We start from the raw sequence: 25,258 nt of genomic DNA, 5'->3' as shown, positions 1-25,258 counted from the left end.
ATTTTGCAATCTTTCAATTCTTTAAGATTGATGTTGGTTTCAAAGATTAGCCATGTCATTCAAAGAATACCAGCTGCGTAACATAAAGTCTAAGAGCTTCACAGCTTCGACTGCATTGGTGCCTCTGAACAGATCTCGAGATGAAAGAAATATGATGATAGTGCCCTATGGCTACAAACCCAACTATCGTCTGAGACATGCAACTAATTCATCATTCATTGAAAGCATGAAACATGTTCAGATTGAAAGACGAACACACTCATCGCCCGCTTTTACGTTAAACGTCGTGGAAAAAATTAATAGTTCTGGCGCGGGGCATTTTAGCGCACTAGAAGTTAATTCCAGCGGTGATTTTGCCGGTGAAACGACAACTATTGATGAAAGTGCTGAGGAGTTCATTCATGAGTTATCGTCCAATGAAAGTCCAAAGCACGCCCCGAAGTCAAACATGAACGACCCTGGTTTGTCTAGTTCTTCGATCGTTGGTAATTCTCGCACAAATGAAAATAAAACTGATTTGGCGAGTTTGGATAATAAAAATGCTAAGAGCTCAATCAATGTAAAAAATTGTGGGACCAATAGTGCAGTGAGTGCTAATAAGGAAAGCGTACTTGTGGAGGGGACAGACAGCAACAGAACTCTTTGCTATTGTGTCCTATCCTTTTTATTTCCATTGTTTTTGACTTTATTGCTGTCAGTTTATATGTTAAACTTCGCCAAATTACCATTTTTGCATTCAAATTGTTTACTAAGCCGAACCCAATTGATATCTCAGGTGCAAAGTTCCGATGTATTTCTTGCCATGAAGTTAAACGTGATTGGTCAGAATGATTTGATTGACAATTTGACATCAACATTGACCGAATTTCTAAAAACTTCTGATAGTCAGGGCAATGATGTATTGATGATGTACATTTTTGGACGATCTGGCGTTGGGAAGACATATACTGTTCAAACTGTGCTGAGACATCTTGGAGTTGATCCTTTTTGTGTTGGGACATGTGAGTATTAATTATTTGTGCTGTAAACGTGGGGTCTGGGAAATAAACCCCCACGTAAAATAACCCCCACTCTGATATTATTAGGAACACCCAAGCCCAACATTGAAGTTCGGCTGTGGTAGTTTGTTCGCTTGTAATAGTTTCATAGCAAGTCCCACGAGCAGTAAGGCGAGGACAGCGCTTGCATGGCATGGCCAAATGTGCAACTCTTTAACAGTCAAGTTGGACGGTTTTTTGAGTATTTTCTGCCTAAAATGGGTGTTTTTTCGAAAACCGTTAAGCTTGACCTAAAAAGAAAGCGATATATCTCAAAGCTCATAGGAGAGATAGAGAGAACGTGTAGATTATTATACCCTCAGGATTTTGAATTTTTAAGTCGAAAGGCCGCAACATTGTGTACTGTCCATAGATTTAGTTTGATTTATTTGTGTTGATAGTTTGATCTATTTGTTGGGTGATTGATGATTTTCTCTGTGTTGTCATCTTGCTTCTAACTCTTGTGCTGCTCTGGAAATTTTTAGTTTCGAATTCAATAAAAAATATTGTTCTCAAGTAGAACGGACTTGCAACTCTCATGGTATATATATATAAATGTGGCGTAATATAAAATATAGTCGACATGCCAATACACTCATCTGCACTCATCTTGGTCTTGCACTCATCTGTTGCACTTCTAAATAAAAGTTAGATTAGAATTTCGTTTTTTCAATTTACTGTTTTAGGACTTAGGTCGATGCTTTTATTTCCAGCTTTGTTGCTTTGATTGGAATCTTTTTGCTTGAAGTGTTGTAACGTCCCGTTTCTCCCTAAACATTAGCTTTCCTTAAATGGATATTTATCACTCTGTGAAATACGTTTATTTATCTTTAAGTTGCTTATTTTTTGCAGTGATACATATTTAACCATAAAAGTAAATGTATACATCCGCTCTGTTTGTTTTATAACTTGTATATTTGATAAACGATGACAAAGATGTTAATAAATTTAGGTTATAATCACAACGGGAATAAGATGACATACGATTGCGAGTGATACCTGAAAACAAGTTACAAAATTCACTTGATGATAAACAGTTCTTTCACCCTTTAAGCTGCTAGCCTATGCACACCGAAGACAAAACGCAATCGCCATTCCCTGTAATTAAATTGATAAGTGCGTTAGGTGACTAAGGAAAACAACTGTGATTATAAAGTGTATACTCCAGACATTATGTTCAGAAAGTTATAGAGCACCAAGTATATACTAAACATATGAATATAACATGGTGACAGGAGTGACGACAGCTTATCAAAATCGTACCTAAAACTTAAACTGTAATATCACTATATAATAGAATTAATTACTTCTGTTTACCTTTCTCATCGTGATGTCAGGCCAATTCGAAAAAATCTTTGCCAATATACAGTCATCAACTCAATTGTAACCATTCGAGTCAACAGTAAACCTTTTTTTCTGATGGCGACCCAAACTTACCAAGCACCTCTGCAGAAGTAACCTTGCATATTCCCAAGAACAAATAGGGCTTATATTCTTTGTCGGTTGGACTGAGAAATATCAAAATAGAATTAGTGCCATTAGTTCTTTCGATAATCACAAAGCATTTATCTCAGCGAAAAAAAGAAATAGAAACAGAAATGCACTTTGACTTGACAGAGACAAAATTCGACTAGAGTTTTGAAAATTAAAGCATTTTCAACACAAAACTTTTTATTGGTTATATAATAGATTGACTGACGAGACAACAAACAGGACGAAGAAAGTGAGGCAAACATTTCCAGGAAACAATAGAGACCCTTGTGGTAAAAAGGCATTAAGTTCAAATTAAACTCACTCTGAGGCGCCAATTTAACTATTGTTGTGCTAAGATATTCAAAAACTGTGCAGTAAAATATTAACCTAAACCCTTAGACGAAATGACGGCCAACGCGCAAATTACAATCGAACCTTTTTTTGGAGCAGAAAATGAAAACTTTCGAGAATTCGAACAGCTTTTCCGAGGATGATTGGAGTAGCAGCTGTTGCAGCCGGCCAGCAAGTAAACTTTTTGCAGCTACATTTACGAGATGCAGCGTTACGCTTTTTCAAACGCTAGACGCAGCAACATAAGCGAACGTTGACTTAAAGTTGGCAGCGCTGAGAGATCATTTTTGTAATGTGCAGTTACAACAAGTCCATATCCTGAAGCTTGAACAACATAAATTGGATTTGAAAAAAGATACCCCAGAAAATTTTCTTGTTACATTACAAACGAAGGCACAACGAGCATATCGTTCCAGAAGTAGCCTCATTAGCGTTGGCAGGACTTGATCAAGCACCTGCAGCAGCTGAACAAACGCGTTTTGACAGTGAAACAGCGACAGGGACGGTCCGCTTACAAGCAGCTGAAGATATTAAAATTGAGCAGGTAAAACGAATCTTCATAAAAGCAATGCCAGGCTGGTTAAGGTCCAAAATGATGGAACAACCTCCTGCCACACCAGTTCAAGATCGTTGTACATTCGCCAGACAAATGACTATTCGTGAAATGTGCAGGAGAGAACATTATCCAAAGAGGCATTTAACGAAATTAGTCTTTCGAAAAGCACTTTCAGAAAACCTAATCAATGCGCTTTCCAAGCTAACCCAGAAAATGGAAAGACAATTGGAGAACATGGATGAAAAACTTCAAGCAAGTAATGCAGCACAAAAAATAAGGAATCATGCAAAACTTACTTCAACAGCAACCCTAGAACTTGAACTTACAAAATCGTAGCTTTGCCACTTTTACCGGGAATTTTTGCCGTCGCTTTCAAAATGGAGGACAAACTAACAGGCCAATTTTTCCAATACGTTCAAGAAACTATCAACCACGCTTTAGCCAATCTTTTCAGCAAAGGAGTTATCAGGCAAGGCCTAACAATCAAATTGATATACGACTGCCTACAGCCCCCTACGTGCCAATTACACAAGCAAGTAAAGCCTTTTTCTATATTTGCGGGTACCCAAATCATTCTGCAAGCCAATGTTTTTGCCAATGTAGAGGTAACTCGAGAGGATTTTCATTTCCATTTCATCGGCAGCCAAAAATCTTTAATGCTATCCAAAAAAATAAAGAGAAAACGGTAAACGAATCGCCTAATTTTCATTTATCTACTCTTTTTTTAAATAACGTAACTGGAGCTAATCAGAGTGTATTATCTTATATTAAACTTCAATTCTCTCCGAAAATAGTACGGAGAGCATTGATTGATTCCGGCGCCTGCGAAAACGTCATAAGCAGAAGAACTTATGATCAACTGACACCAGATCAGAGTACACACATAAAACGCTTAGCAGAAAAACCACATTGTAATAAAGTAAAAATGGCTGGAGGCTAAACAAAAAAGGTTACATGCCAAGTCAAAATCTAATTCAAATAAGTGCACCGAGAATTTAACGAGAATTTTCTTGTAATACCTTCGGCAAACTCGATAATCTTGGGAAACCCGTGTTTCAAAAACCATTAAGTTAATATATTTCCAGCGAAAAACCTCATAAAGTTTCAAGACTTAACAGTACAGATTAATAAAATTAAACCCAAAAACGAACCAAGAAGAACAATCAAACCAAGAAAAGTTCCAATTTATACACCAAGAAAAGTTACAATTAAGCCGAACGAACATTCAATTATCGAATGCAAACTCGCGAATTCACAGAATTAATTCCCAGAATTAATATCACTAGCCAAATACAAGTCATCAGAAAACACAATACCAGAAATTAATCACTTGATACAAGACTTCTTTAGACAAGGCGAATATCAGCCTCCTAGACCAGAGCCCAAAGACGAACAGCTTTGGTTTCCAACCCCGGAAACCTACAACCACCCTGATCAATTACAACCACTATAGAAGGAAATTTACGATCAAGTAACGAGAATTCAACATGCAGAAAAATTGGACCCGAATAAATGTGAAGAAGACTGATATCAATTTCTGGAAACAATTCCCTGTTAAAACACCTCACTAACGGAGGACGAACGCAAACAAGTTGAAAGCCTATTGATGGAATACCATAACATTTTCGCTAAACATCGCCTCGACGTTGGTTACAACAGAGTTGAAAATCAAACTAATACCAGAACACTACTTTCCTATCTACACTCAAAGTCCACCCACACCAGTTCATCGCCGCGACGAATTGCATATTGAACTAGCACTTATGCACTAGTTTGACCTTGTAACCACATTACCTCAGTCCAAGTACAGCAGTACGCTGTTTGCGGATAGAAAGGAATCTGGAAAACTCAGACTTTCAACTGATCTACGAAGGATTAACCATCTCCTAAAAAATGATTATCTGAATGCCAATTTCCCAATTTCAAACATGTAAAGCGCCCAAATCATTTTGTGGGAAAGACTATGTTAACAAAATTGGATTGTTCACAGGCCTATCTTTGCGTACAAATGGCTGACGAACTTTCAGTAAAAACTACTGGCTTTCAATTTTGCGTCAAGGACCTACGTCTACAAGTGTTTGGCACAGGGTCTCGGTAAATCAGTAACAAGATTCAGCTCTTTCATGAGACACTATTTAAATCCATGTTTAGCTGCAAATATCTGTACCCAGTTCATGGACGAGATAGGCTGTGCTGTGAACAAATATGAAGACCTGATACCCAATTTACGAAAAATATTTGATTGCCTTTGGCGCTCTGGACTCAAGTTGTCACCTGAAAAATGCGATATAGCAACCAATTCAATGAAGTTCCTTGGGAACGTAATTACATCGAAAGGCATTTCGCCACAGTCGGAAAAAATAACACAAGTTTCTCAATAAAATAAAGTTACCACGAACAAGAAAACAAGTTAAACGCCTGATTGGCTTCATACAGTTTTTCAAGAACTTTATCCCATACCTCGGAGAAAACTTTTTCCCCAACCTCGTCAAATGCTCCGAAAGGATGCAAAAATAGAAGCAACGGAAAAACATTACAAAAACCTGGAAATTCTGAAGAACGATATAGTTGAAGCAACTAAAATGACGATCAGATTACCGAAATTTGGTTTGCAATATGTTTTATTATGTGATGCCAGCTATTACGAAGCAGGATTTGTCTTGATGGTAGAAGACTATGTTGAAGAACCGAATGCAAAATCAAAGAAATTTTTTGCCCTGGTTGCAATTGGCTCATATTTGTTCAACACAGCCTCAGCTAAAATTCTCTTACAAAGAATTTCTGGCACTATGCTATGCTCCTGATGATTTTGCGCATTACCTCTGATGTTCATCTCACCCAACTATTGTCTTGACTGACAAAAAAAAAGCCTGACGCAGTTTTTCCAGTCGAAAATTCTTCCGTCAACACTGGAACTTTTTAGACAGAGTACTTTCCTTCAACTTGGGAATTGCCCACATACCAGGCAGGGCAAATTATGCAGCTGATTTTCTCTCAATAATGCAAACCGACAGATCAGCAAAAATGTCTCAAGCTTACTGACAAAATACCAATAAAGGAAGTGCATATCGACACAACAGCACAAATACCTGACGCAATGGAAAACTTAATCAGTTGGAACGAAGACGACTTTGACACCACAGAGAGAAAGTTTATAGAACAACTTATAACATGCGGTTTGTCCGATCAATACGTTGAGCAAACAAAAATTGAAGTTGGAACGGATATAAGAGGCTTTCTCCAGTTGAATAAACCAGAGATTAATGAGGTACAGTACAGTAATCCACTCGACGTTCTTAGTGATATTGCCGACAGGATACAGCCTTTAAACTTGTACAATGAGCAACAGCAAGATGAAGACATCAGAGAAATTATCCGTTGGAAGAAGGACAACGTCACTGCTGATTTAACATACGAGTGCAAAACAGTCCGCAAATATTTCAAACAAATCAATAGACTAGTTGTCGAAGAAGGAGTATTTTATAGACTGTTTTATGATGACATTGCTCATATTCAATATAATCAATTTTGTCTCTGTGGAAAGAAGTTGTGTACCGGCTTCATAAATCACGAACAGCGGGACATGTGGGAATTCAAAAAACAATACGGGAATTTCGACAGATTCTACTTTCGAGGATTCTCAGAATACCTGACTGATTTCATCAGAAACTCTCTGACGTATTTGCCACTGAAACCAGCCATTGAGCGACAACTCAAGCCACCCCTACAAACAGTCTCATCCCTCCAGTCATTCCCGGGGGATATGCTCCAGATTGATCTGGTAGGGACTTTCAACTCACCGATGTACATATCTTGAGCGGAATAGGTCCTTTCTAAATATCTTTTCGCAGTTCCGCTTACAAACGGAAGTGCATACACAGTGCCCAGAGAACTTGCCAAATATTCTTTAATCTTAGTTACTTAGCACACACAATTGTAAGTGACCTCGGATCTATATTTGTATCAGAACTAATGCAAGAATTAGCGAAATTACACTGAAACACCCCCAGAGCATTGGAGCCGTTGAACGCTCCCACAGCCCCCTAAAGTGAATCCTGAAAATAAACACAAGAGAACAATGGGAATGATTGGCACAAGTGTGTGGCTTTGGCAGAGTTTATCCATAATACTTCATACCACAATATAATCGTGTTTTGCCCAATAGCAATCTTTCATGGATGCCAACCATTAAAATCCCTTGACATACGTTTGTCAATGCAAGCAGTGGAAGCCAACCCGGACTTTCTAACAGAATTACAAGATGCAATGCTAAATTAATTTGCCGGAAACAAAATTAGGCTCCTAGAAGCCTATGAAAGATATAGAAATTATTATGATAGGAAATCTTCAGCAAAACCACTCCAAGTTAGCTCACACTGTCTTCTACTGAATCCAAAGCTTACATCCCAAAATCAGTTTCATAGTAAATCAGTCCAAATATGGTTGCCCATATATAGGGTGTTAATCAAGCTTACAGATTCAAACTATTATATTCGTAAAGTGGGAACAAATTTCACACAATGTGTTCACAGAATGCTATTAAATCCAATGAAGCCTCGCCAGATACGGAGGTTATTTACCCTGTGAAACCCGAACACTTTGAACGAGACCCGGCCGGGAAATACGATAAGCGTGAACCTGAATTATTTGATGACTATCTTGATCTATTGAATGATGAAAATACTGAAACAAGGGAGGATAAGTTGCCCACCACTCACGCTCGAGTTCAAGTAGGAATCCAATTAGGCGCGGCAGCAGCTTCAAGGAGAATGGCACCGGTAGCGCGTGCCCCAGTAGCAGGATATATATCTCCACCAGGAAGCCCTACGAATTCATATACATCCGCTACTACATCTCCAGTGCACAGCTCTTCCAAAAATTATAGTGACAGTGATACAGGCAAAGTGTCCGGATTACCAACTGATACTGACGATAATGAGGCGACCGCCCCTGATCCCTTCAGTGATAGTGATCAAACAGAAGAGCAAATTCAGTCCCCGTCAACGAGACCTCAAACCCGAAGTCAACAGAAAAATGTTACTTTTAGTAACTGATTCAAAAAGAGAATTCAGTGACCGATACAGGGATGTCAGTCCAGAACGTGTCAATGTTGCATCACCAAGCTATATGCGAAATACTGCTGCCAGTAGAAATAAAGAACAAACACCACAGGAAATCATTGACTCAGTACGAAGATCCAAACCATCTTCAACTCCTAGTAGAGACAAAAAACTTGATCAAGTCCGTTCAAGCATTTTGCGTTACCAAGTAGGACACCAGGCGTTACCAAAAGCACAGCAGGGTACCTCACAACCTGAAAACACTTCTGGTCATATGAATATCGTAGGTGTAAACGATATACAATCACAAACAAAAGCAAAATTTTGTCAAATCTACGGCATTTTTTTTAAAAATCGACAACCTCAATGGCATATTGTGTACCTAGTGATTTTTAAATGAGCAGAGGATTAGCATCAAAAAGAGCAACTTCCTGCCTGAAAATCCAACAAGCAGCGTTCAGACAAACGATTACCAGTTGGATCAGATTTGCATTCTACGACCCGTACGATAATCGATATTTTGAACTTAGTAACGAAACAAAATTTCTATGAAAAGCCCTAGAACAATCGCTATTTAATCTTAGACTCATGGTTTAACAATGCAAACTTCCGCGGATAATACTGTCAAAATTAGCTTGTGGTCTTCACGGTCTCAACAATCAAACCAAGAAAAGTTCCAATTTATACACCAAGAAAAGTTACAATTAAGCCGAACGAACATTCAATTATCGAATGCAAACTCGCGAATTCACCCGAAAGTCTTGACAATCAAATTGGAATTATTGTCCCAAACGAAAAACTAGAGAAAGAAACTGAGATAGCGCTCACATCTTCCCTAAGTACAGTTGACACAAACAACACATTGTTCATTGCAGCCGTTAAAATAACAGATCACCCAATAAACAAACAATAAAACTGAAATTGCTAGATTTTCAATCTTGACAGCCGAACAAGCTCAAAATCGGACTGTAATTGACCCAGAATTAATATCACTAGCCAAATACAAGTCATCAGAAAACACAATACCGGAAATTAATCACTTGATACAAGACTTCTTTAGACAAGGCGAATATCAGCCTCCTAGACCAGAGCCCAAAGACGAACAGCTTTGGTTTCCAACCCCGGAAACCTACAACCACCCTGATCAATTACAACCACTATAGAAGGAAATTTACGATCAAGTAACGAGAATTCAACATGCAGAAAAATTGGACCCGAATAAATGTGAAGAAGACTGATATCAATTTCTGGAAACAATTCCCTGTTAAAACACCTCACTAACGGAGGACGAACGCAAACAAGTTGAAAGCCTATTGATGGAATACCATGACATTTTCGCTAAACATCGCCTCGACGTTACAACAGAGTTGAAAATCAAACTAATACCAGAACACTACTTTCCTATCTACACTCAAAGTCCACCCACACCAGTTCATCGCCGCGACGAATTGCATATTGAACTAGCACTTATGCACTAGTTTGACCTTGTAACCACATTACCTCAGTCCAAGTACAGCAGTACGCTGTTTGCGGATAGAAAGGAATCTGGAAAACTCAGACTTTCAACTGATCTACGAAGGATTAACCATCTCCTAAAAAATTATTATCTGAATAACAATTTCCCAATTTCAAACATGTAAAGCGCCCAAATCATTTTGTGGGAAAGACTATGTTAACAAAATTGGATTGTTCACAGGCCTATCTTTGCGTACAAATGGCTGACGAACTTTCAGTAAAAACTACTCGCTTTCAATTTTGCGTCAAGGACCTACGTCTACAAGTGTTTGGCACAGGGTCTCGGTAAATCAGTAACAAGATTCAGCTCTTTCATGAGACACTATTTAAATCCATGTTTAGCTGCAAATATCTGTACCCAGTTCATGGACGACATAGGCTGTGCTGTGAACAAATATGAAGACCTGATACCCAATTTACGAATATTTGATTGCCTTTGGCGCTCTGGACTCAAGTTGTCACCTGAAAAATGCGATATAGCAACCAATTCAATGAAGTTCCTTGGGAACGTAATTAGATCGAAAGGCATTTCGCCACAGTCGGAAAAAATAACACAAGTTTCTCAATAAAATAAAGTTACCACGAACAAGAAAACAAGTTAAACGCCTGATTGGCTTCATACAGTTTTTCAAGAACTTTATCCCATACCTCGGAGAAAACTTTATCCCCAACCTCGTCAAATGCTCCGAAAGGATGCAAAAATAGAAGCAACGGAAAAACATTACAAAAACCTGGAAATTCTGAAGAACGATCTAGTTGAAGCAACTAAAATGACGATCAGATTACCAAAACTTGGTTTGCAGTATGTTTTATTATGTGATGCCAGCTATTACGAAGCAGGATTTGTCTTGATGGTAGAAGACTATGTTGAAGAACCGAATGCAAAATCAAAGAAAATTTTTGCCCTGGTTGCAATTGGCTCATATTTGTTCAACACAGCCTCAGCTAGAATTCTCTTACAAAGAATTTCTGGCACTATGCTACGCTCCTGATGATTTTGCGCATTACCTCTGGTGTTCATCTCACCCAACCATTGTCTTGACTGACAAAAAAAGCCTGACGCAGTTTTAGACAGAGTACTTTCCTTCAACTTGGGAATTGCCCACATACCAGGCAGGGCAAATTATGCAGCTGATTTTCTGTCAATAATGCAAACCGACAGATCAGCAAAAATGTCTCAAGCTTACTGACAAAATACCAATAAAGGAAGTGCATATCGACACAACAGCACAAATACCTGACGCAATGGAAAACTTAATCAGTTGGAACGAAGACGACTTTGACACCACAGAGAGAAAGTTTATAGAACAACTTATAACATGCGGTTTGTCCGATCAATACGTTGAGCAAACAAAAATTGAAGTTGGAACGGATATAAGAGGCTTTCTCCAGTTGAATAAACCAGAGATTAATGAGGTACAGTACAGTAATCCACTCGACGTTCTTAGTGATATTGCCGACAGGATACAGCCTTTAACCTTGTACAATGAGCAACAGCAAGATGAAGACATCAGTGAAATTATCCGTTGGAAGAAGGACAACGTCACTGCTGATTTAACATACGAGTGCAAAACAGTCCGCAAATATTTCAAACAAATCAATAGACTAGTTGTCGAAGAAGGAGTATTTTATAGACTGTTTTATGATGACATTGCTCATATTCAATATAATCAATGTTGTCTCTGTGGAAAGAAGTTGTGTACCGGCTTCATAAATCACGAACAGCGGGACATGTGGGAATTCAAAAAACAATACGGGATTTTCGACAGATTCTACTTTCAAGGATTCTCAGAATACCTGACTGATTTCATCAGAAACTCTGACGTATTTGCCACTGAAACCAGCCATTGAGCGACAACTCAAGCCACCCCTACAAACAGTCTCATCCCTCCAGTCATTCCCGGGGGATATGCTCCAGATTGATCTGGTAGGGACTTTCAACTCACCGATGTACATATATGTCTTGAGCGGAATAGGTCCTTTCTAAATATCTTTTCGCAGTTCCGCTTACAAACGGAAGTGCATACACAGTGCCCAGAGAACTTGCCAAATATTCTTTAATCTTATTTACTTAGCACACACAATTGTATGTGACCTCGGATCTACATTCGTATCAGAACTAATGCAAGAATTAGCGAAATTACACTGAAACACGCTTCTTTAAAACACCCCCAGAGCATTGGAGCCGTTGAACGCTCCCACAGCCCCCTAAAGCGAATCGTGAAAATAAACACAAGAGAACAATGGGAATGATTGGCACAAGTGTGTGGCTTTGGCAGAGTTTATCCATAATACTTCATACCACAATATAATCGTGTTTTGCCCAATAGCAATCTTTCATGGATGCCAACCATTAAAATCCCTTGCCATACGTTTGTCAATGCAAGCAGTGGAAGCCAACCCGGACTTTCTAACAGAATTACAAGATGCAATGCTAAATTATTTTGCCGGAAACAAAATTAGGCTCCTAGAAGCCTATGAAAGATATAGAAATTATTATGATAGGAAGGCTTCAGCAAAACCACTCCAAGTTAGCTCACACTGTCTTCTACTGAATCCAAAGCTTACATCCCAAAATCAGTTTCATAGTAAATCAGTCCAAATATGGTTGCCCATATATAGGGTGTTAATCAAGCTTACAGATTCAAACTATTATATTCGTAAAGTGGGAACAAATTTCACACAATGTGTTCACAGAATGCTATTAAATCCAATGAAGCCTCGCCAGATACGGAGGTTATTTACCCTGTGAAACCCGAACACTTTGAACGAGACCCGGCCGAGAAATACGATAAGCGTGAACCTGAATTATTTGATGACTATCTTGATCTATTGAATGATGAAAATACTGAAACAAGGGAGGATAAGCTGCCCACCACTCACGCTCGAGTTCAAGTAGGAATCAAATTAGGCGCGGCAGCAGCTTCAAGGAGAATGGCACCGGTAGCGCGTTCCCCAGTAGCAGGATATATATCTCCACCAGGAAGCCCTCCGAATTCATATACATCCGCTACTACATCTCCAGTGCACAGCTCTTCCAAAAATTATAGTGACAGTGATACAGGCAAAGTGTCCGGATTACCAACTGATACTGACGATAATGAGGCGACCGCCCCTGATCCCTTCAGTGATAGTGATCAAACAGAAGAGCAAATTCAGTCCCCGTCAACGAGACCTCAAACCCGAAGTCAACAGAAAAATGTTACTTTTAGTAACTGCTTCAAAAAGAGAATTCAGTGACCGATACAGGGATGTCAGTCCAGAACGTGTCAATGTTGCATCACCAAGCTATATGCGAAATACTGCTGCCAGTAGAAATAAAGAACAAACACCACAGGAAATCATTGACTCAGTACGAAGATCCAAACCATCTTCAACTCCTAGTAGAGACACAAAACTTGATCAAGTCCGTTCAAGCATTTTGCGTTACCAAGTAGGACACCAGGCGTTACCAAAAGCACAGCAGGGTACCTCACAACCTGAAAACACTTCTGGTCATATGAATATCGTAGGTTTAAACGATATACAATCACAAACAAAAGCAAAATTTTGTCAAATCTACGGCATTTTTTTTAAAAATCGACAACCTCAATGGCATATTGTGTACCTAGTGATTTTTAAATGAGCAGAGGATTAGCATCAAAAAGAGCAACTTCCTGCCTGGAAATCCAACAAGCAGCGTTCAGACAAACGATTACCAGTTGGATCAGATTTGCATTCTACGACCCGTACGATAATCGATATTTTGAACTTAGTAACGAAACAAAATTTCTATGAAAAGCCCTAGAACAATCGCTATTTAATCTTAGACTCATGGTTTAACAATGCAAACTTCCGCGGATAATACTGCCAAAATTAGCTTGTGGTCTTCACGGTCTCAATCCTGACATCGTGTATAAAGTGATTATCTCAAGTCTTGGTGAACTACCTATAACGGTATATTACCAGTTTTCGTATGCTCCTTTGTTAGAAAACACTTAGAGAAGCTAAAAAACCGGGTATGAGCGGTCAATACGAAGAAAAGTTGAAAAAATATGAAAAGAGTTTTGTGGCCCTTTGGAGACCCAAATATGCGTAGTCTTTCGGTCTTAAATCACCTCCAGCATCAAAACTACGCTTTTCAAGTTCACTAATATGTCCAATTGAACAAACTGAACCGTTCCTGACTAGGAAAAAATGTTCTGGTAGCGAACTGTACCGATCTGAAGTCAACTGATTTTACACCCAGAAGCGGACATGAAAAATAGTGAAAACGACAATTTCGGCACCAAAGACCAAAAATTTGAAAATTTGCATTTTTTAAACCAAAAACTAGAGGTTACTACCGTTCTATTGAGCTATTGAAAACTAGATTAAGTTCAATACGTGGGAAGTTATGTACATAAGTTGACGCCTTAACTCGAAATCCAAAAAATATTTATTTGGTTTAAGAAGCCCAAGTTTTCAGAATACGCTAAATATTGACGCAAATTTTACCCACTGCCTTTGCCGGAATATAATGGAATTAGAAAACAGCCAATTAAGCCAGACTTTCCAATCAAGATAAAACCATGGCGAATTATATCGACGTTTAAATTTTGTTATCAGGATGACCCGTCGTCTCGATGCACTTGATTACCCGAAATCAAAACTGAACAGTGCAAAACACTCCTCATGAATCCCACTTGCAAAGCTACACGAGAATTTTTTGTATCCGAACAAGTCCTCGTGGCGAAACACGCGTGTAAGCTCAAAAAAAAAGAATTTTTTTTTGAAAATTCGCTTAAGGTTCTTGCAGATCCTGATATCTTTCAGAAAGACTTATGCTATGACCCTGAAAATCCTTTATCTCATTACTAACGAGCCAGTGCCCACTTTGTTCAAGTCGGATCTCTCTTTTTCTATCTGTGTTAAACAAAAAACTGCCTAAAAACCGAAAAAAAGGAAGGAATCAGGAAGATTACGGTTATTTCTTTGCACATCCTGACCTCTTCATAGAAGGACATCCGCTGCGAGCCTGACAATTTGCACACAGAAAAGGATTTTTGCCTGCTTTGTTCATGCCCGATTTTCGATATTTAACCTATGCGCGGAGAAATCGGCTTCTAAAATCCCCGAACACAAGGAGTACAAACAAGACCCCATTTTGCATTGAAAAGTTATAACTGCCAAATTGAGTTTAAAACAGCCAATAATCACCTCACTAGCTCTATAGTATCATCCAGCTACAACTTCAATATGATTGAGCTGACTGTAAACAAACAAACACATGCGGTGCACTTATAAATTGGTAATACAGTAGAACTCAGAAACACAAAAGAAAAACAATTACCTTTGATTGTCAAAGACGCCGCTCAATCGAATCATTTATATCACTCAAAGCTTTAGGGCCCCACTGCTCTTTCTCTTCCACAGTTACCTACACCAAACAAGATTCATACGGTTAATATCACGTTTCAAATTTGACAAACGAGATTTCTTTGCCGACTCATCTTAAAGTGATCGAAGAGCACTTTAAGATGAGTCGTGAAGTTACTTGCGGAATAGAAATCGAGAGTATCGGTGCCACCAGCCTTCTGACAGTCTTGAAAAGCACGCATGTAACCTCGTGTCTTCATTGAACGTTGTAATTTTCCGAACTCATGATATTTTAGCTCAGAACGAAGTTTCCCACGAGGAAACCCAACGGCATAATTGTCGAAGAGACGCCTTCCACGATCTTACACTCGGAGGTCACTAGCTTCGTAGCCTGAGACGAGAGCGCAAACTTAGTTTGAACAGATCGGTCAAAGGTTGGCTCCGTGAACACACAATGCGTTGCGAATGCCGGCTGTACAATCAAGTCCCCAGGCCCACCATGATGATAATAGCAGCTATATAACAGGAGTGCTTGCTTAGGGGAAGGGGCAGCAGAACTCAGCAGCCGGTACATGGCATCAAAAGACGCCAATTCCTTGGCATAAAGCATTTTTGACGGCTCTGCTTTTGCAGTAATTATCCAGAGCTTTGAGCCTGAAATTAAGGAAGCCACCGACTCTCCTCCACCCCATTCGATATGAGGTTCAGTGAGCCACGGCCCTCGTGTTGACAGGTTACCGCATTTATGCGCAACCGATTAGGATACTCTTCCTAAATAATATTCTCTTTCATCGGCATAACATTTGATGCTGAAACGGTCATTAAACACTAAACAAAACATGCAAATGTCACAATTTTCATGCACGTTCAACTTACAAAGGCGCTTATTACATAGGACGTGCGTTCTATACTCTAACACAACTTAACATGCAGATTAATGAAAACTAGGTTAGCGTCAAGCGCGTATGAAACCAACAATCGACCGGTAGTAAATTACTCACAAAAACAAAACAAGAAAACACTCCATTGAAATTCAATACAGAAAAGGCAAATCAAACGATAAAAACGACATCAAATCAACTAAAAAATAAATCTATACGAATTTAACGCCTATATCTAAAACTGTCTCCTTTCTAGCTCAAAGTCCCATTAAACTTAAACACCTATGATCAAAACTATTTTACGACCAAATTGCGCTGGCGCCAATTCCGCAAAAACATTGCCAATCTGGCAATCAATAGAAGGAACTCAAGTACTTCCAAATTTACATACAAAATTTCGCCTGAACTGTCCTCCTCTTCATCGAATTCAGCCCGTGGTTAGTCAGGCGTATGAAAACGGGACCAAATGCCCAATACAGGATAAAATATCCCGTTCGGGCAGCACACCAATTCAAAAGGACCGACAGTTATTTTGTTACACATTTTTGGATCTGAAATACTCACAAAACCTTGTTGAACAACACGGAAGATAAAAGCACTGAACTTTTAGAAAGGATTTTTTGTTAGCATGGTTCATAAATAGGTAAAGGGATGATGATTAAGAACAGCGCTATTTTAATTAAGACGAAATTACCAAATACAGAGCTAAACAAAACAAAAAAAACAACAGATTTTAAAATAGCTGACCAAATACAAAACCGAACAGCGCTTTGGGAAATCACTTTACACGGAATGTTTTCTTAAACAAGTTGCCCACTTCATCTATTATGCATTCTTCAAAGCTAACCTTTTTAACCTTTCTTTTCTGTTAGCTTCACAAACAGAGCAAGTTGATTATTTATCCGCAGAGTTATATTCAATGAAGTGACTAGAATTCTATAAGCGGAAAAATTTGTAAATGTGGAGTGTTTTTTATCTTTCTCGACTTTAAACTTCACATCGCGAGACGAAATACAAAAAATGCTTGAAAAATTGAAGAAAATGTTGGAACATCCTTCAATTATGTACCCCCTCGACTCGAATACTCATTTCAACAGATCAACAGGCGCGTTTAACCTTGACTGCCTTCTAATTAAAATTAAACAAGAAGTCGAAAAAGCAACTCATGAGGCTGATCAAATACGCACCGGAAGTGCTGCTTTTTTTTACCAAGAACGAAAAACTAAAGTGAAACGCGGCGCCCCTTTCGCATCAGCTGTAATGGCAGGGATCGGACTCTTTGTTGGACAAATACTTCTTGGAGGGGGAGATTGCGGACTAACAGGACTTCTTTGTCTCTGTCAAAAAGACGGTCGCGAAAATGTCGCAAATATAGATCGCCTCAACCAGTACGCATCTGTTCTGACAGACTATGTAATAGAAGTTGAAAATGCATCGAATGGAAATTTTTTGATTACGAATGTGCTGGAAGAAATACAGAAAACGCAAACCGAAATGCAAAAAAAATCAAAACCAGAACTGGAAAATCTTCGAAAAGCAATTTGAAATCCTTGAAGAGATTATTCACATACTTCGCGATGGTAACGAATTGCTTTTTTCTAACCAACAACTTAATTTTAATTTTGATACCGTGGCTGCAATGCTTAACGTCCTCTACTCAGATATAAAAAGCTACAGGTCAGCACTATGTACATTCTGTATCAATTTACTAAGTTCGATTCCGATACTGCAAGCAAACGTTTGCCAATGTTTTCAGTACCCTTGATTTTATTACTAAAACTTATATTCCGTCCATGATAGCCGAAAACATGCCTCTGATCGGCTTACTTTGGCAATACCCTTGCCGGATATCTTGTCGTATTACGATGCTAAACTGTTACGAGAAATCTCCACACTAAATGAAGGCGTTTTTTCAACACTCAATACCCCTGGCTTCTAGCCAGACAGCTTTCAATGTCTACAGAGCGCACTTAATCCCAATGCCACAACGCGACAGTACTGAAGCTTTCCAGTGGGTCACAAAGGGACCCTATCTAGCAGTCTCGGAAAATTCAATAGAAACAACCGTACTACCGAACTAACAGTATGAAAATTGTTCAGGATCAAGTCGTTATGAAAGTTGCCATCAAACTATCGAAACCCACTTAGCACAGTCTTCATGCCTAGCAAAATTATACTTTCACAATACAGTGACGGCTATGTCAAATTGTGATACAGAACGGATAAGGCTCCCAACGCCAGAGCAAGCAACAAATTTGGGTTATGGCAAATGGCTAAAAAAAAACCGCATCGGATGCCTTTACCTTACAGGAGTACAGCATACAAAATGATAACATTCCTCACAAACAAGAAAGGCGAGGATGCAATGTCTTCATAATTACATTAGAGTAAAAGTAAATACATTAAAATGATGCCCGACGTGCAACACTGCAACCAAATACCCGCAGCTACGATAACAGTAACCTTGCCTTGGAACATCTCATTGCATCATTGCCAGACATTTCAAAATTGCCGTAATTCAACTCCAAAAGAGGACTGATTCAAAATGTAAAAGCGGAATTGAAAAGCAGTCTTTAGACTTTAACTCTGCGGAAATAAAGAGATTTGCTGAACCAATAGCACATAATATGCAACTTATCGAAAACCAACGCTTTTGAAAAAACTGCTTGACTACGTTGCACTGAAGCTGTCTCTTACGCTTACTTTGATTGTTTTTTATCGGAAACCTACTTCTGCATACATTAGTGAGGTATCTTTACAATCGCTTTAGCATTTTTAAAAGAATCACGCCAAGCTTTTTAAAATTTGGCGGAGAGAAAATAAATTTGAAACCAGTTGTTGCAAAAATAACTCTGTTATCAAGAACACCTGAAGAATTGAAGCAAGTGGCAAAATAGATTGATGGTGTTAACTGAAAACCAACTAAATCGAATAGGCCGAGAAGCGCCGGAAACTGATTTGATACAACATCTTTAACAAAATAGAAAAGGACCAGAAACTCACAGCACCACAAGTGAATGAGACGACCTTTTCTGGCGATCAGCGTTTGTAATCGCTCACATCAGTCCACTGCCGTCAAAGGAGTTCATCAAGCCATGCTGGCCGTATGAGCTATGTTGACATCTCAGGCCAAACTCAAAACATAATTCTAATGTCATTAGTGTTACTACAAGGCGATTTAAAATTTTCAAAATAAAGAGAAAATTTTGGGTGGCCCCCAAAAAAATATAGTAACCTGTTTCTTCTTGCAGTAAATTGTTTTAGAAAATTTTTTTTCAAGTCGGGTAGTGTAACGTCCCGTTTTTCCCTTAACATTAATTGCTAAATTCATTTCCTTATATAGATATCTACCACTTTGTAAAATATGTTGTTTATATCTTTAAGTTTCTCGTTTATTCGCAGTGATACATATTTAACCATAAAAGTAAGTGTATACATCCGCTCTATGTTTGTTTTATAACATGTATATTTGATAAACGATGACAAAGTTGTTAATAAAAATAGGTTATAATCACAACTGGAATAAGATGAGATACGATTGCGAGTGATTCACAAAAACAATTTACAAAATTCACTTGTTGATAAACAGTGTTTTCATCCTATAAGCTGCTAGCCTATGAACACCGAAGACAAAGTGCAGTCGCCATTCCCTGTAATTAAAATGATAAGTGCGTTAGTTGGCTCAGGAAAACAACTGTGATTATAAAGTGTTTACTCCAGACATTATGTTCAGAAAGTTATAGAGCAAGTATATACTAAACATAGGTATATAACAAGTGTATCTATTTCTTTCCTAGTATTTACATTTTTAATTAATGAAATTACTAGTAATTACACTGATTTAGACTTACAAGATAAAATTCTGGCAGTTTGTTTTTATTTTTGATTCTAATAGCAAAAGTTTGGTTTAGTTGCTTGTTCCATATACTGGAACACCATAACTCACAACTGATTGGACATACACCTTGTATGTTAATAAAAAATTGTTCTTCATTTGAAGTCGCCATGCGCCAGTCAAATGATCCTGCGAAATCAGTTTTTATTATGCTTGCAAAAAGATTATCGACCAACTCGATCTCTAATTAATTCTGTGTTGAGATCTGTGTTAACCTTTTACCTCTAAAGAGTGGTTTTTGGCGTGAAGTCTCTTTTTGCTTTTATGTTCTCAAGGCTTTTTTTTCGTTGTTCATAGTTAGTTTCTATTGTGTAAAGTAATCAACAACCAGGTTCAATGTTGGCTGAAAGATGCATGTCATGATTCCCCCTTTTTAACACCAGTAAAGTCAGCGTACAATGTCAAACAGTTCTGGATGGATTAAATGTCTATAACGGTTATATACACACAAGATATTGAAATGGTCGGAATAATGATTTTGTGGTGGTACAGGATAATGGCTCTGCAATATCGGAGTATTCATTTGCTGATTTTACGCACTGATGCCTATGACTGTTTAGTTAGTATGCTTAACTGTATGAAATGTTGTTTTTCGAGCTTTTTCTGTAGCATATTTCTTTTTTTGTATTTCTTCTTTAACGATTCGGTTTGTTTATGTTGCACATGCTGCAAGTGTTTTAATTGAGGTATCAAACCAACTATTTCGTTTCCCCGGCTTGAACAAAGTTTCGCTGCTTCACCTACTTCAAATCGAACAGTGTAATGATCAGATAGAGTAGATTTATTAGATTCTACATGTTCTCCTGAGCTATGACTGCATCAAATCTAGTCTGAGATTAAATGTTTATAACCTCCAAGATGATTTTGTAACATCAATTATTTTGCGTTTGCTTTTCTCTCATCAGTTTTTAAATCTTTACGTTTAAAATTTATATTAGGTTTGCAATACACAACAGTCGAAACCTATTCTTCAATTTTGATTTTTATTGGAAAAATTTGTCGGTTTCAGATAGTAAAATTCTTTAACATTTTTCACCACACCATTCACAAACAAGCAGCTCCTACTTTTCACTTTCTTGGATTGAATGTGTCTAACAGCTGGTGGCTATTGAGATAAACACTTTGTTGCTGTAAGCTCTAAGCCAGGTTTAAGTTTGGCATACAGTTATTGGCTGTTTCTTATTGCGACAAAAAGTTTTTCAAGGTATTTTGTTTTTGTAGATTGATCTGATGTTCTGCCATAGAATGGTAATTGTGGAGACATTTTTCTTGCACTGCTAATCCTAACCTTTTGTTGACTTGAACGTCTCCCTTAGATTGTTGTCAGTGAAAATCAGTCATTTGTGAGTTGATCTTCGAAGTAATAAGTAAAAGGATTAATTTGGAAGTTGATATTTAGACTTCAATGAAAAAAAAACAACATGATCAAAGTAATATATAATAAGAGCAAATGAGGCTGTGCATATTGTGCAAACCGATGTCACCCGAAAAGATTTTTTGGACTGTGCTATCCAATTGTTTTGTTGATAGTTTGTCAATGGGAAAGATAATTTTTGAAAAACATTAGATGAGCTCCTTGATAAGTTGAGCAATTTTGCGGTGGAGATCATCTGGTTAACTAATTTAAACATTTTTATAGAAACCAATGGATTGGCTTTGAAGTTTCTGCTCCCTACACTGCGCTAAAAATTTTAAGAAATAGATTCTGGAACTTCTGTTGCTATGACTCGTTGTTTTTTAGTGCATCATTGGAAAGAAATATATGACACATGCTTTATGTTAAGAAAATGGATTTGCACTGGGCTCTTGACAACAGCAAAAAATGATCCTTAACGAAAAACTAATTTAGTTGTATTCCAAACTTTCGATGTGCTTGTGGAGGAACTTTTATGCAGGCGAAAAAAAAATTCTGTGAAGAGTACTTTTTGAAAGCGTTAATTTACATGGAAACTCCGATGACGGCAAAATGTTAGCTTGTTGACGCTCTTAACTAAGATTGTAAGTTAGAAAAAAACTGTATTAACATCAACTGAATGTTGTTGAATCGTAAAAGAAACAATCAGTCTAAGTGACGTTTCAGAAGACTTGGAAATTGTTTCTAAAGCTATTCTGAACATTTTTGTGGAAAATAAAGCTTGCTTAGCTTTAAGTAAGCATTCGGTACATCATGGAAAGACAGAACATATTGCTGTAAAATTACACTTTGTAGGTGAACTGCTAGAAAACCAGAAACTCGAATTATCATACTTCACGACTGAAAGCATGCCTGCGTTCATGCTGACTGAATCGCTTGGAATAACGACCCTCATATTTTCGAACCGTTCTTCTTGGTGAAACCTAACTCGAAGGGAGGGGTTTTAGTTAGTTTATAGTTTAGTTTTTGCCAAAAGTTCAAAGCGAGAAATCAGAAAGCAGCGCATTTCTCTGGGTCCCTCTAACCCCTTGACTAATTCTTATGCTGATGCATGTTGTTGGGGGGGGGGGGGGGGGGGGCTTTACAAGGTCATGATCCTTACTTTCGGGTGTCATCTGCGTTTTACAAAGTGACCTCTAACAGTGATAGTACTGTAGCATACTTATAAACGACGTTGCTAGTTAGAATAATTCGGAATTATGTTTCAGTATCTCAAAACGCAAATCTGTCGCTGCCTTTGTTTGGAACATCATTTTTTCACTGGGATGAAGTTGATGTACCAATAAACGACGATATGTATATTACTCAGCCGGCATCAAAGCTGGAGCGTTACGTGCAGTACATTCCTTATTCAGTTGCCGATTATATTTCCAGACGAACAATTATATTTATTACGTCAACTCAACCGCCTGAACGCAGTCTTGATTATTTTTGGCAACGATCAAAACTTTTTAACAGCTTCTCGAAATTTTTTTGGAACATTTTTGAAGCTGAGCCCTTATCTAGAAACGACGTGGCGTTGTGTATTGAGAGAGAATTGAAATCGAGGTTTCCGAATGCGACTGAAAACTGGCTGAGGACTTTGAAAACTGAAGTTTTGACTCAAATTGATTTTGATGATGATGATTTTAGTTTATCCGGTTGCCGGATGATCAGAAATTTAGTTACATTATTGACGTCAGAGTAGATGCAATTTAATTTAGAATGTTTTCAGGCTTTTCGAACTGATAATTCAGAGTCAGAATTTATCACAGACACCACAAAAATTTCAGAAAAAATATTTCTGATGTTGAATCACAATGTGTTGTAGGATAATGGTTTGACCAGAGAAATAAACGAAAGAAACCATCTTGAAAAATTAGGATATATCCTCCGCCTTTAAAGACTGAAATTATGTTTTCTTTGGAAAATGAAAGTCAAAAAATGAACTTTTGTTGGAAGCAAAAGAATAATGGTTCATTCTTAAGCTTCCATTATTCTTTCACTGAAAAATAATGGAAGCTTAAATGTTTGTGCAGGGGAAAGAAGAACTGGTGGTTGACTTAGCGTAATACTTAAAAAAGTAAAATCATCTGTTTTCCGCCCTCATTTAGTGGGGAGAGATACTATGGTCAACAGATTTTTTTCTCCAGTCAATTGTGGGCGATGTTTCAAGTAGGACGTTATGAGTGGTATCACTGTGAATAGAAAAGCAACCGCGAGTAGATTAATTCAATTTGAGGGTCGCTAAAACTTGTTTGAGGTGTCATTTAGGTGAAAGCTTATTGAGCGGTCTTCAACTCTTAATAAACTGTTGCCAAATCAATCATTTGTAGCTAAATTGGCCCACAAACTTAATCCTTAAAACTGCTGGCAAATTGTCCAGCACATTTCCCTGATAAATTATCCCAAAAAGAGCAAAATCTTGAGCATCCGCGTTCACAGGAAGATCTATAATTACGGATGTGCAGCATTTTTCAGATTTAATTCATTGTCAACTATTTAGAAACGATTTTCAGCCCTATTTTCTCTCAAACTGTGTTTCGTTTCTTGTTATATCTGTGCCGGTTTTCTGTTTCGAATTAACGAATTAAAAGGCGTATTTGATTCATCAATCTATTACTTATAATTTCAACAGCATATGGAAAGTTTCACTCTATTTTTTTGCTGTGCCGAAATATTCGATTTTTAGAATTTTATGTATATTAGTGATCATCTGATTTACGAGTTACGTTGTCCACTGAGAGACAAATTTGAGGATAACCTAATTTGTCCCAATTGATATTTTTGAATTTCGAACTTTTGGTTTAAAACCAAATTTTTCCGCGTAGTTGATTTTATTTGAGCTGCAGTTCATCTCATTAGTATAAATGCTTTCACAAATGCTGTCGAGGCCTAGTCTTCTAAAAAGTAAAATCTCCAACACTCGTTACTCTGGAAATTTATCGTGCTTATTCTTTTATCTTTGCAGTTGCTGGCCTTATATTTTACAGCTCTTAAAGCATTTCTCGCAAATTGGAAAGTTTCAAGTTTTTTTACTGAATTTTTGAGATCTCACAATAAAAGAAATAGAGTGGTTTGCGATATTGTTTGTCCATTTTGTTTTGCATTTTGAATAATTTGCGTCGGGTTGTTTTCAAGGCTACCCTTAACTTAAGATTGAACCATTTTTCTTCTGCTTCCAACAAAAGTAGAATTGTTCTTTTGCTTCTTTTGGCTTTGATTTTCCAAAGGAAACTTTGTTTCAGTCTTTAGCCTAACTTTTCAAGATGGTTTCTTTCGTTTGTTTTCCTGGTCAAATCATTATCCTAAAACACATTTTGATTCAAGATCAGAATCAATTTTTCTAAAATTTTTGTGGAGTGTCTGTCATAAATTTGCTTATTTTATTTCTGGCTTGATACTCTATTAGGAAAGTTAGCCGTCGATTGTGTAATTGTGGAGATCAGAGTGGCTGAATACAAATTTTGTTTTTACTTTTGTTTTGTTTGCTGTTAGTAAGAATGATTTGTTTCAGAAAAATGGAATGGTTAAGTAAATAGTAAGTACAGGAAATAAATATTTAATCACTGTTACTAATTACAAGTTCTTTTGGTAATGATCTGATGTTTCTTCAATTTTTATGAAACTGTAGAGTTTGGATTGCTTTTCAATTTTTCCCTGTTGTTTTTTGGATCTCTGATTGTTTTTCTATTGGAATAGAATACTTAAGGAATGTCGATTGAATAAATTTTTTTGAATACAAATTTCCGCATTTCAG

At 37.7% G+C, this 25,258-nt stretch overlaps 1 protein-coding gene across 1 annotated transcript; it reads left to right on the top strand.

Annotated features, from left to right (window-relative positions):
* Positions 1–23,243, top strand: LOC142350004 (uncharacterized). The gene is made up of 2 exons (XM_075401895.1): positions 1–1,001; positions 22,728–23,243. The coding sequence occupies exons 1-2, from the start codon at positions 53–55 to the stop codon at positions 23,204–23,206; spliced, it is 1,428 nt and encodes a 475-aa protein (XP_075258010.1). The 5' UTR covers positions 1–52; the 3' UTR covers positions 23,207–23,243.
* Positions 23,244–25,258: the final 2,015 nt, after the last annotated feature.

This window comes from Convolutriloba macropyga, chromosome 11, assembly GCF_964194025.1.
Source record: "Convolutriloba macropyga chromosome 11, txConMacr16.3, whole genome shotgun sequence".
NCBI lineage: Eukaryota > Metazoa > Xenacoelomorpha > Acoela > Convolutidae > Convolutriloba > Convolutriloba macropyga.
This window is presented reverse-complemented; position numbering and strand designations above follow the sequence as displayed.

What these genes read in the sequence shown, in the direction of transcription:
- LOC142350004 (XM_075401895.1), top strand. Translation starts at nt 53, where the DNA reads ATGTCATTCAAAGAATACCAGCTGCGTAACATAAAGTCTAAGAGCTTC. An exon ending in TCCTTTTTGTGTTGGGACAT is followed by an intron (nt 1,002 to 22,727) that starts GTGAGTATTAAT and finishes ATTATGTTTCAG; the next exon opens with TATCTCAAAACGCAAATCTG.